Source organism: Pecten maximus, chromosome 4 (assembly GCF_902652985.1).
Source record: "Pecten maximus chromosome 4, xPecMax1.1, whole genome shotgun sequence".
Taxonomy (NCBI): Eukaryota; Metazoa; Mollusca; class Bivalvia; order Pectinida; family Pectinidae; genus Pecten; species Pecten maximus.
This window is the reverse complement of record NC_047018.1, coordinates 37512623-37526995: the sequence shown is the minus strand read 5'-3', so window position 1 is coordinate 37526995 and position 14373 is coordinate 37512623. Positions and strand designations below refer to the sequence as shown.

The 14373-nt window shown below is 36.6% G+C and overlaps 1 protein-coding gene across 2 annotated transcripts; it reads left to right on the top strand.

The window, feature by feature from the left end:
- Positions 1–8939: 8939 nt before the first annotated feature.
- LOC117326005 lies at positions 8940–14045 on the top strand. 2 transcript variants are annotated; one of them, XM_033882558.1, is made up of 4 exons: positions 8940–9159; positions 11408–11507; positions 11694–11752; positions 13059–14045. In XM_033882558.1, exons 1-4 carry the CDS (start codon positions 8972–8974, stop codon positions 13198–13200), a joined length of 489 nt encoding a protein of 162 aa, XP_033738449.1. In that variant the 5' UTR covers positions 8940–8971; the 3' UTR covers positions 13201–14045. The 2 variants fall into 2 exon arrangements, with proteins under 2 accessions (XP_033738449.1, XP_033738448.1); XM_033882557.1 differs by having other exon boundaries at positions 8951–9159; positions 11408–11752.
- The last annotated feature ends 328 nt before the right edge of the window (positions 14046–14373 follow it).

Below are 14373 nucleotides of genomic sequence, written 5' to 3'. Positions count from 1 at the left end.
TTGTCAGTAGATGTGTGGCAGATACAAGGTTATCTCCCTTGTCAGTAGATGTGTGACAGATACAAGGTTATCTCCCTTGTCAGTAGATGTGTGACAGATACAAGGTTATCTCCCCTGTCAGTAGATGTGTGGCAGATACAGGTTATCTCCCCTGTCAGTAGATGTTTGACGGATACAAGGTTATCTCCCTGTCAGTAGATGTGTGACAGATACAAGGGTATCTCCCCTGTCAGTAGATATGTGACAGATACAAGGTTATCTCCCCTGTCAGTAGATGTGTGACAGATACAGGTTATCTCCCCCTCCTTGTGATGGTCAGGTTATGTGACCAGACCAGATATGGACTAGCCAGTGTGGTGACTAGTCCTTGTTTTCTCCCTTTGTTGACCTGTATTTTGACCAGGAGAGAATGTGATGGTCATCAATGAACTGGCTAGCAGCTGTTTTTCTTGTTTTAATAGTGGGAATGAATGGATATCTGGGTAACCCAAGTCAGATAAGGCATATAAATACCTCTAATGTGTGTAAAGGGAGATATCTTATGTGTGTATGAACATCTTAACTAAGGCAGATAGCTGTTCGCAGGAAAACATAATTTCCATTCTAAAGTCTGCCTACTGTCAGAGTTACCTCCTTGCTATTAGAGCCGGTCATTACACAGTTACCTCCCCTGTCATTCATGTAGTTTGATGTAGTAAATGGTCATGTGAGAGAAACCCTGCCAGTTACTGTCTAGTGACACAAAACCTATCCAATTCTCTCATTAATATTTTATCAAGACCTTCATGTGTTCATCTCAAATCATGTCACACCCATCTTATTTCAAGCAATATTGACGCTACATCTCGGTGTAACATCTGTTTCCAGTGGGTAATTCGGTTAAATCTAATTCTTAGTTTTCATTGATTTATCCCAGATTGATTCCATTCACGAATGTTAATTACCTGAGGAAAATATCATCACAAAGAAATAACTGAACCCCTTATTGTGATAAACACGTAGAATGTAGTTAATTCGCTATCGGTAACAAGGCCTGTGATGGTCTCATATCATGGAAGTATCTAGACAACCTCATACGAGTACATGTACCAGACAATCTGTCATCGAGTAGTGAGGCAACCAGTTTTAAACAAGTTCATACCGAGGCATTCTGTGATCTCATGAGTATAAGCACAACCATTTAGAGTTTGGACATATTTTTCTCAGACTGAGAATTCATTAAACAGTATTAGATGTCCAGTTTTTCTCCCATCTTACTTTGGGATAAGTATGAATAATACTGCTCAATAAGGTTAACTAGATGATGTGATATGTTGTGTATATAGTATTCTACCTTTGGGAACCCTCATCCAACAATTGATATACTAAGACATCTATTTTATTTTGAACGGGTACTCCTTTGCTTAAGCCCATCTATTTTGAGGAGTATTCCTTTATGGCAACTATGTATTTTATTTTGAGTGATACTCCTTTGCAGAAGCACATCTTTTTATTTTGATAAATACTTCTTTGAGGAAGCCCATCTATGTTGTTTTGAGAGATACTCCTTTATGAAAGCCCATCTATTTTATCTTGAGAGATATTCCTGTGTGAAAGCCCATCTATTTTATCTTGAGAGATATTCCTGTGTGAAAGCCCATCTATTTTATCTTGAGAGATATTCCTGTGTGAAAGCCCATCTATTTTATTTTGAGAGATATTCCCCTGTGAAAGCCCATCTATTATATTTTGAGAGATATTCCTTTGGGATAGCCCATCTATTTTATCTTGAGAGATATTCCTGTGTGAAAGCCCATCTATTATGTCTTGAGAGATATTCCTGTGTGAAAGCCCATCTATTTTATCTTGAGAGATATTCCTGTGTGAAAGCCCATCTATTTCATCTTGAGAGATATTCCTGTGTGAAAGCCCATCACTTTTATTAGGTCACCTGAGACGAAGTCTCAAGTGACCTATTCTAATCGCCTTTTGTCCGTCGTCGTGCGTCGTCCGTCGTGCGTCCGTAAACTTTTTACATTTTCGACTTCTTCTCCAAAACCACTTAACAAAATTCAATGAAATTTGGCAGAAAGTTTCTATGGCTGAAGGTCAACCAAAATTGTGAATTATATGCTCCCCACCCCCCAGGGGCCTGAGGGGTGGGGCCAAAAAGGGTCAAATTGACTAAAACTTCAAAAATCTTCTTCTCTACTCTCAGATATGATGGAGTCAAACACTCTTTATAGATGAAAGGGTCTTGTGGTGCTTTACCAAAATTGTGAATTGCATGACCCTGGGGTCTCACGTTTGCCCCTGGGGAGGGGGTAAACTTTACTATAGTTTATATAGGGAAATCACATTTTTGACTATTATTTGTTGGATTTGTATTGGAATTCATTCTAACTTGTATCAAATTATCAGCATGGGATGACATTTTGATGGTATGTACATGTTGGCCCTAATTGACCCCCAGGGGCTGGTGGGCGGGGCCAAAAAGGGTCAAATTGACTAAAATTTCAAAAATCTTCTTCTCTACTCTCAGATATGGTAGAATCAAATACTCTTCATAGATGGAAGGGTCTTAAGGTGCTTTACCAAAATTGTGAATTTCATGACCCTGGGGTCTCAGGTTTGCCCCTGGGGAGGGGGTAAACTTTACTATAGTTTATATAGGGAAATCACATTTTTGACTATTATTTGTTGGTTTTCTATTGGAATTCATTCTAACTTGGTTCAAATTATCAGCATGGGATGACAGTTTGATGTTATGTACATGTTGGCCCTGGTTGACCCCCAGGGGCTGGTGGGCGGGGCCAAAAAGGGTCAAATTGACTAAAATTTCAAAAATCTTCTTCTCTACTGTCAGATATGATAGAATCAAATACTCTTCATAGATGGAAGGCTCTTCAGGTGCTTTACCAAAATTGTGAATTTCAAGACCCTGGGGTCTCACGTTTGCCCCTGGGGAGGGAGTAAACTTTACTATAGTTTATATTGGGAAATCACATTTTTGACTATTATTTGTTGGATTTGTATTGGAATTCATTCTAACTTGGTTCAAATTATCAGCATTGGATTACAGTTTGATGTTATGTACATATTGGCCCTGGTTGACCCCCAGGGGCTGGTGGGCGGGGCCAAAAAGGGTCAAATTGACTGAAATTTCAAAAATCTTCTTCTCTACTCTCAGATATGTTAGAATCAAATACTCTTCATAGATGGAAGGCTCTTTAGGTGCTTTACAAAAATTGTGAATTTCATGACCCTGGGGTCTCACGTTTGCCCCTGGGGAGGGGGTAAACTTTACTATAGTTTATATAGGGAAATCACATTTTTGACTATTATTTGTTGGATTTGTATTGGAATTCATTCTAACTTGGTTCAAATTATCAGCATGCAGTTTGATGTTATGTACATGTTGGCCCTGGTTGACCCCCAGGGGCTGGTGGGCGGGGCCAAAAAGGGTCAAATTGACTGAAATTTCAAAAATCTTCTTATCTACTATATGTTAGAATCAAATACTCTTCATAGACTGACCCCATTAGGACTGATGGGTGGGGCCAAAAAGGGTCAATTTAGTTGGCCGAAATATTTCAAATCTCAGGTGACCGTTAAGGCCCTTTGGGCCTCTTGTCTTGAGAGATATTCCTGTGTGAAAGCCCATCAATTTTATGTTGAGAGATATTCCTGTGTGAAAGCCCATCTATTATATATTGAGAGATATTCCTTTTGGATAGCCCATCTATTTTATTTTGAAAGATATTCCCTTGGGATAGCCCATCTTGCCAAGTTTCTATATCACTAAGCTGTTTGTAAATGCTAAGATAGCTGTATGGTCAGATAATATAGATATTCATTTATAACAAGTTTTTTCCCTCTGAACGAAACCTTTGAAATACCTGTACAATCCTATCTCAGAAAAAAAGCTAATTATCAATTTATTGTGAAGAAATTTCTTCAGCTTTTGTTTAATTCTTGCTTTTGTCAAAGGTACTTGTTTTTTTCCTCGACTATATTTGTATTTGTTTGTGATAATGAGAAGGAGGGTATGATACCATTTACCTTGATCAGTTCCCTATTTCTTTGCTTGTTACAACTATTATTTCTTTTAATTTAACCAGAATCGGTGAATTTTTACTTTTTATTTGAAATAGTGATCTGTTTTAATATGAAACAAATGTTGAAAATAATTTTTTATTTCTTATTTCTTATGACAAACCAGTGTTAACTGAATTTCAGATGGGCACCATCAGCAGAAACATTTCAACTTCTTGTCTAGTTCAAATTACAAAATGGTGAGAAATACAGGCCTGTTGGGCCACTTATTATCACTAACATTGCATCACAAATTCTTGTATTTGTTAAAATTTTATTCAAATGTCACAATTAATATTTTTCACATCTATTAGTTATTTGATAATCTACCTAGTACAATACAGGTATATGCGAAAAGGTTGTACTGTATTTATTCTGTGATAAGCCTCAGGGGCAAACATAATCCTTGACTAAAAGTTGGTGGTAGGCTTATTGAAGGACAATGAAATAGTATTTGTAAGTATATTGCATGGAACTACAAAAGACATGTAAGGGTTTATTACCATACATGGGCTTATTGTCAAACATGGGTTTGTTGCCAGACATGGATTTATTGCCAGACATGAGCTTATTGTTGGGCATGGGTTATTGTCAGACATGAACTTATTGTCAGACATGGGTTTATTATATGACATTGACAAAGCATTTGTAAGCAATTTAACTACTGCAATATAAATAAAAAGGCTCATTGCCAGGCATGGCCTTATTGTCAGTCATGTGTATATTGCCATACATGGGCTTGTTGCCAGATATGAGCTTATTGCAATACATGGGCTTTTTGCCAGATATGAGCTTATTGCCAGCTATGGGCTTATTGCAAGACATTGACAATACATTTGTCAGCAATTTTACTGAAATGTAATAGATATGAGGGTTTACTACCAGACATAGGCTTATTGCCAAGCATGGGCTTATTGTCAGATAAATATGGTATACACTAAAATAGTTAAATGCTTTGTGTATCATGGGTAATTGGGACCATCATGTGTTCAGGGTGTACTGAGAATGTGTATGGAATTAGGTATGTGATCTCATTGTAAAGAATGAAATATTTCTATCCGAGAGAATTGTTACAATCATATCGTCTTTTAAAGAATTGTTTTCCCATTTTTAATTACAGACTATATAGAAATTGTTTTTCCTTTTTAATTTCACTTGTTAAATAGAATCCAAGTTTACAATCTTGTTTTAATAACTGTATTGTTATTTGTATTTCTCTGTCCTTTTTATTACAAAGCTGGTATCTTTATCCCACCATGATTTTGTATATTGTTTTATACACATTTTTATTGTAGCGTTTATGAATTAAGTGTTTACACCTTGTTTGTACATTAACCACTGTATATGGTTTGTGGATGTTTTTGAATCATTTAGACTCTGTGGTTATCTCCCTTTGAGACTGTGGTTATCTCCCTTTGGTAGACATCTCTAAACTATTCAGTTTTGTTTCCCCCATCATATACTCAACAAGTCCCTTGTAACATGGATACAGAATTATCTTAATCAAGATCAGTTGTGATACTTTTGTATCCTCTATATATTACAGCTGGACCTGATTTACTTTGTATCAAAAAAAGGGGGAAGACATTTCAAGAGTATTTAAAGTGAAAAATCCTCATTCATGCTGGTCATACAGAAATATAAAATGTCTGAATGGAGATGACACCACTTATAGTATTGATGTTTCATATATCAAGTGATACTTTGCCACATAAATGTCTAGAGATCATTTTTCACAACTGGTAAGTGACTATTACACCTTACTAGTACATGTATGTTGTAAATACGATTTCTGTTTCCGAGGGCAATCAACAGTCACGCTGGAGGACATATATAAGCCTTTATATTGGTTGTGCTTTAAATTAGTTTTTTATCATTGGAGATTTGTGACATGATTCTGACATTAAAGGTTGTGATGTTACTGTTTTCTTTCTTTTTTATGATACGTGTGATTTTGTGTTAATACTAATAGTTCTCAATGGATAGGTAAGATTATTACATTTACCTGGACAACACTCTAAACACACTGTATACATATATGTAGGATCTTAATGAGTTTTCATTCTGTATGAAATCTTATTTAAAAAGTATTGGAATTTCTTACTTGATAAGTTTCATGAAATATCAACCTAATATACTTTATCACACAATACAGAAAACTGACGTTCTGCAAGGCTACAAAGTATATATATGTAGAAGGCAAAATCAAATGTTGGCAAGCATTTTGTTGCACCTCATGACATAATATCATTGTTCATGTCCATATTATGACATCACACTTGATTTCTTACTGACATAACCAATGAGAAACAAATATTTACATGAGAGATTTCACTGAAGAACAGGACGATTGTGTAATGAATGTTGAAGATATCCCCGTTATGATAACAGGATGATTATATAATAAATGATGAAGATATCTCCGTTATGATAACAGGATGATTATGTAATAAATGATGAATTATACCTGTTATGATAACAGGATGATTATGTATTAAATGATAAAGATATCCCCGTTATGATAACAGGATGATTATATAATAAATGATGAAGATATCTCCGTTATGATAAAAGGATGATTATGTAATAAATGATGAAGATATCCCCGTTATGGTAACTATGGCCACTGAATGAGCATCACTGACGAGTCCAAGAAAGATGAAACACCAGTGTGGTGCAGTTAAAAAAAAATTTGGCTCTACCACATCAAATCTGAATTTGTTTGAAAGGTTTTGATAATTTTGTGTTTTTTTATACAATCCTTCAACTAAAGGTACACTGAGATAATTTTGTGTCTTTTATGCAATCCTTCAACTAAAGGTACAATGAGATAATGTTGTCTTTTATACAATCCTTCAACTAAAGGTACACGGAGATAATTTTGTGTCTCTTATACAATCCTTCAACTAAAGGTACAATGAGATAATTTTGTCTTTTATACAATCCTTCAACTAAAGGTACACGGAGATAATTTTGTCTTTTATACAATCCTTCAACTAAAGGTACACGGAGATAATTTTGTCTTTTATACAATCCTTCAACTAAAGGTACAATGAGATAATTTTGTCTTTTATACAATCCTTCAACTAAAGGTACACGGAGATAATTTTGTCTTTTATACAATCCTTCAACTAAAGGTACAATGAGATAATTTTGTCTTTTATACAATCCTTCAACTAAAGGTACAATGAGATAATTTTGTCTTTTATACAATCCTTCAACTAAAGGTACAATGAGAAACTTTTGTGTCTTTTATACAATCCTTCAACTAAAGGTACACTGAGAATAAGACCAAATGTTCCGGAATAGTAAACGTCTTCATCGACGATACATGAATAGGTCATGTTGTATTTTCCCTTACGATAACCCTTTCACCGAGCCTAATGGCGTTCCTCGAGTTTGAATGGGTTCTGTTGTAGTTTTCCCTTACGATAACATCCAAGTTCTATCGTGGACCCAGTAACTACTCGAAGAAATATTGACAACAATAATATAAAGATCAATGTACCTAAAATCATGTTATAAAATATAATCTCTTTTATGCCTGGTAAATGCCACAATGATGCATAACTCTGTTGCAGTACAACCAAAAAACAACAGAGAATATCGACATAATAAGGAAGACCAAAATTCCAAATTCAAATCGGTAGAACCAAGCAAGAGGTCCAGAGACCTAGTATTCGGCCTACAGAATGTCGAGCGAAGGGCTATGAAAATTTGTTCTGATGAAAGACTTTGGTTTTCATTCAAGGTCACATGGGTCAAATATGCTAGAGATCTGTTATTTGGCCTGGTGCATGCTGGGGTGAAGTGCTATCAAGACTGTCCAAATGAATGACCTTGACCTTCATTCAAGGTCACAGGGGTTAAATATGCTAAATCATTAAACAACTTCTCGCTAAGCAAGAGGCCCAGATACCTCATATTGGGCCTTTTGCATGCTGGTGTGAACGACATTGACCTCAAATTCAAGGTCACGGGAGTCAAATCTGCAAAAGTATATCAAACTCAGGGAACTGTTATGGCCAATGGGCCTCCTGTCATCTCTTGAAACTCCCCAGTTAATTGCTCGGCCGATATTTTAGTTTAATGCGATCGGGTGGGGCCTCCCAAAACACACACGCATGCATCTCGCACACAGGGGTCAAGAGGTCGTCCTTAAATTACCTTAGATGTTGATAGGACTTTAAACAATACTAAACCCAACCAAATGCACCGATTCCTTCTATGTAGAAACCACATTCCTTGCCTCTTGTTTATCAACATTTCCGAGAATCGCTACTTTCTCTTTCACATTTTCTTCGAAACTAATTTATAGAGTTTTGTTACGTGGATAATGTACAAATGGTTACAGTACAGCATTTATTTTCTCTTGAAGCAGCAAATGACAATTGAATCTTGATAGGACGAAAGTGCAAAGTCAGGAGACGAGACGCATTTTCGTTCTAATAGCACTCGCATGTACCTGTGATGGCACTATAACGCCACAGGCGCTCTGATGTACGGGTGACATTTATCCATTTCGCTCCTTAGGCCTAATCAGGGACATATATTATTATACGTCCCTGGCCTAATACATTGCCCGTCGCTAAAACAATAGTTCTGCGTCGATACGTCTTGTCAACAATACCAAATGGCCCACAGACGCTCCCAAGCCTAATTAAGACCTCGATGACAAGTAACAAGTAATACGCCAACCTGTACAGAGATTTTCTGAAAAGAAATCCCTTTCCGTTGCATACTGTTTATCGACTTTTCTGAGAATATATAACTACTTTCTCTTTCATATTGTCATCGAAATGTACCGATAACGTATATCTACGTCGAAGATATGCTTTATCGGCTGCATTATATTTATAAAATATATCTTGAAAATCCCCAGTTTGTTAAAATAGACATGACGGATATCTCTACACGTGTAGATTCTATTTCCGTCGCGGAAATCCACCGGACAGATGTTATATGTACCCGGATCGTTATACTAAAGTTTATACAGGAACCAGACGTAGACATGGAGACTGGACAGGTGTTGATGTTGATCATCGGTACTATTATGACCCTCAACTTTTCACACTCGAAATCTGTGTAAGTATATCAAAGTTAATTATCAGTGGAACTTCATGTACTATCCTCCACACCAAGTTCATTACTTCAATTCAGCTTCATTTGCACCTTTATAATTTAAAAAAAATCAATTTAATACTTATAAGCTAAGTAAAGAAATTTACTGTTTGATATATATAACCAATTCTTTTTTTTTGGTAATGCTTAATTCATGCAAAACCACAAGATCACGGATTTCCACCAAAGTCTATCAAGTTATTAGTTTCTGGTGAAAGCTTGAGAAATCAGTATCAATGCTAATGTCATGAATATCGGTATATACGCAAACTGTATTATGTCAGACTAAATACATAACAAGAAATATCTTTAGAAAAGATAAACGGCATAGTTTTAATGCTGGTGGTTATAATGTAAAACTACTGGTGAAGTAAATTAACGAACTACGATGCAATTAATAAATGCGCAGTTTCAGCACGGATAACAAAATTATATCAGTTTGAATCATTTTTGGTGATAATAAGACTACAAATGTGTCATTTGAATAGATGCATCCACTTATTCAGCTTGCATTCAATTTAAAAGGGACATCACGGTAAAAACGTTGCAATTTTCACTGAATGTACGCGTTTTGTTCCTTTCCAGTTATGTTTCTGTGCTGTTCCAATGTTCACAGTCAATCCCTATTTCCAGCTTGACCACTCGATTTAGTTGGGAATCCCCCTCTAAATTTAGCGCGGAAATTATTTTTTGATCATTACGTGACTGTTTTGAAATCGTGGCAACACAAACACACGATAGTTTACAAGGCGATATCTATATTCCATCTGGGTTAGTTGGATAACGATATTATACACAGTGGTTTAAATGTTAAATAACACGTTTTGTAAATATTACGGCACACATATTTATGTGTAAATAAGTGTAAACACTGTTCATGTAGTATAGTGACAGTAGCGATGTACTGGTACAGACTGTATTGGTGTAAATATTACCGAGATTATCATGACCTACTATCAAACAAGCAAGCAGAATACGAGCGGCGTCCGTATTACTGCTGTTTTCATGTTTGAACTGTTACAATCTATTGTACTGCTTCCCAAGTTTAATTCTAGGATTGTGTTTGACCCATTTTCCTATTATTATCTTCATTGCGGAAGCTGTTATAGTTTTCAACCGCAGTCGATTCACATTGGAAGCCATTTTTGTTTCCGTATATGTCACAACATTTGCATCTTCAGCATTTTGCATTGACCGCTACATTGACCAATCACATACTTCTTCTTGACCAGAACGCCACCTGTCGCGTCATATCCGGGGCCATAACCAAATTAAACGGCTATGCCAAAAAATTGATATTGGGAAAGTTGCAACAAAGCCGTGCGTGTTTGGAAACTCACGGAAAGCCTGTGTATGAGCACAATGCCACATATAGTCATTTTGATATGTTATATACTTGTTGATATGCTTGATTGTACCATGTTACCCCCTATTTCTCACTTCGAGTATGTAATTTACCCTGGATTTGACCTAGGCGTTGTATGGCGGGTGTCCTCGATTTGACCTAGGCGTTGTAGGGCGGGTGTCCTCGATTTGACCTAGGCTTTGTATGGTGGGTGTCCTCGATTTGACCTAGGCTTTGTATGGTGGGTGTCCTCGATTTGACCTAGGCTTTGTATGGTGGGTGTCCTCGATTTGACCTAGGCTTTGTATGGCGGGTTGTCTACGACAAAACAGAAGACGCTAACCATCCCGGAACACCTGGTCGTATTCTCGTTGTAGTTTTTAAAGGGAATCTTCATGTAAATATATATTGTCCTCGTTTAATTAATTTTGAGTTCTAATTATGGTTTCGTTTTTCGGTGTTCTCTGTTGAATCATTATTTTAATGAAGTTTAAAAAGTTTTTCTTTTCTTTCAAACACGACAAGTTCTGATAAAACCTCATGTACAGGAATGTACACCACACGTGGCAACTGTATGTATGTTGTCATAATCGGCACCCTTTTTATAACTAGACTCACTGGACAGATATAACGATCCATGTAATATACTAACCATCCAAAGGAATTCCCAAACAATATGGCCGAGCAGATATGTTCATACAGCGGTGTCTGCCCTCTAGAATAATTTAGCTATTCAAAACGAGTTGCGTCCTCAATTTGACTTATAGAAAATTTGGTAATGATATGGACTCAATCGCTTTCTGCATATCGTCGTTGACAAACCACTTTGACGTTTGGCTAATAGTTGTTTTTGCTTTATTTTTACAGAGGAATACCTACAGAGGCCATGGAAAGGGCATCACTGGAAGAAGTGATTACAATGCTACATGAAGTGATGGAACAAGATGTGGGGGACAATGCGCCCTTAACAGTAACAGACGAAAAGTACATATTCTACTACAGCTTTGTACAGAAAGAGGAAACAACGACCGGCGATGATTACGTACCAGTAGTTAATAACAGACGAACAGATGGTGCCAAGGAAGGAATGACACTGTGGCATCTACTGAAAATAAGGAAATCTAAGAGAATCCAGGAAAAGGCTTACCCTACTACAGACAATCCAAATAGGATCAAAGAAACGACGGCAACAACAAGTTCTATGAATTCAATGTAGGTATACATGTGCTTTATGTTTAGGTTTGATGTATGTTTTGGGACTAGGTTACCAAATGAGAGTTCTGCGCCATCCCGTCTCTGATCCTTTATTTGTAGTAAATCCCTCCCTAACGGGATAGAGTAGTGTGGGACCAATGCACTAGGGATGAGGGACTGACCCCTCTCGTTATGATTTCTTTTGTATTTGAAATAGATGAACATATTCCCAACCGGATCGCCTTGCGTCAGGTCTATTTTTAGAGCAACTGGCTCGGTCCGCTTCTACACCAGTCTCATTAATGCGGTGTCGTAGTGAGGGACGAGGTGGGCTATTTCAGCAAGGCGTAGGTTTTTCCAGTTTGTGTATTATATTAACTAAACTCTGGTCATGTGGGCGTATACACAATCGCTACTGAGAATACAAAATAGTGAAAACCAGTCGAGCATCTCATCCCTTTACCGGTTGCAAATAAGAGCTATACATAATCCCATCACTCCTTCTATATTTAGGGTCAATCCCTCTCTGGCGTGAGGTATGATGATGAAACAATAGGGGCCATGTATTGTAGGTCACAGTTTAATACGATCATCAAATATAAACTTTTACAAAAAATGTATGATCATTAAAAGGGATATACATGTTAAATAAGAAATTGCTCGTAACATATTACACTAAGTGTATGCGATGATATCTATACCTGTGAAGTACCGTTTGTTACACAGGGAAAGACAACTCTAGTTTACAGTGATACGGTATAGTCTATATAGTCAAATTTCGTATGATTTTCATTTAATTTTGATGTCTGAAGTGGATTTATTCGGAGTAACATGCCAAGTAAGCTTGGTGCTTCAGTTTTATTTTAATGTTTTAACAATCTCTACGAACCGGTTGTGCTAAAAATAGACTTGACGCCAGGCTATCCGTCAGGGATGGATTTACAATAACTAAAGACGCCGGGCGGCATGACGTAGAACTATTCATTATATAAGACCCTTTCTGCGGTTTCTTGTTACTTTATTTCGATATCATTATATAAATTATCATATTTTTCTGGACCACAAAACGAGTAAGAAAGCAAAAGGCGAGAAACATCTTCAACAAACGCCATACATCCAAAAATAGATTTACTAATTGTCACTAGTTGAACTACTGCTCTTCAAAAACAATATCTGCAATAAGCTCTGTTCATGTAGTCGACCAATGTTCGAAACACCGAATTTGCAAATATTAACTGGAAAATAAATAACCCAAACGCCAAGTTGGTTGTATTTTCTTATGTCTTTAATAACTATGAATTAATAATGATATATATTTTTCCAGGAGGAACGACCAGCACAGGATCGTAAAGAGGGACCCTCGATCCACAGTGGATGACAGAGTGGTATGGTTAGGCACAAAACACCACACATCAGATTCAACATTCATCATATGGGGTCAGGTATCCCGGAATCCTGCCGGCTGAAATCTGGAGATTACGGCTGTGAGTTAAAGGAAATAGAAATATAGTTTCGTCTTGGAGCCCCCAAAGTTCACTATCATTTCTGTTGTCCGGTTGTCTCTACACTGGGTATAAGAGGTAACAGCTACACGTGTGTGATACTACTCCGAATTTTCGCCCTGTGGACTCGGCCGTGTGTTGGTAGAGTTACACGACGATTGCAGTGGGAATTCGTGAAGGGAAACATCCATAGATGTCATACTAGAGACTTGATGCAGTCATACCGGGTTAGGGGTGACGTAACAGTGTACAGCCTTAGCTTAGGGTCATTGTTTTGTGGATCGGTCACTTGAAACATACAAACATGTTCATTTACATTATTTTAGGAAGTTGCTAAAGACAGATTAATGAGTATTCCAGAAGTACAAAGACATTACAAACCTGACAATTCATTGGAGGATGTATAACATTTCGTTTTTAATTGTTTTTACTTTTTAATTGTTCACTTAATTCACCAATCTGCTGGGGAAAAAAATTAACTATACATTAGTGGTAATGAAAGTCTTCCAATAAATTTTCATCTGAAAATAAAGATGATACTCCATATCTGTGCATCTGTCAGTCATCGAAAGTGAAGAAGATGAGTCAGCAGTTTGACTTTGTATGATGAACGTGTACATTCCATCATGATAACATGTCTTTAGTTGGCATACTTAGTTGTTTTTGTTGAGAGTTTATTGTCATCAAATTACTAGTGTAATTATAAAGTTATTTTGCCTTGATAAGATTAAACATCGGTATGGTCGTTATAAAAAAAATAATTTCACATTAATTGATACGTTCAAAATAAAATATATAAAAAAACATAATTTAATCTTTTGTTTTTATTATGTGTACAGTAACAAAATACCAGTGTGATTATGACGAGTTAGATATGGCTGACTGGTTTTATACAATATCGGTACAGTATAAAGTTATTTACATGTACACCCTATGACTAGACTAGCCTCCAGTCTCTAGCATATTGAATTATCAATAAAATCGACCTTTATGATTATTTTTCTCTGTGATATGTCTGATAAGTTTCAAACTAGGTGGCTATCGGCTAGTAATGGAACTTAGATGAGCAATCCTTAACAAACAACTTTGGGCCTGGTGGCGAGTCTACCCTTTGACCTTTGAAATGAAATTAAAATC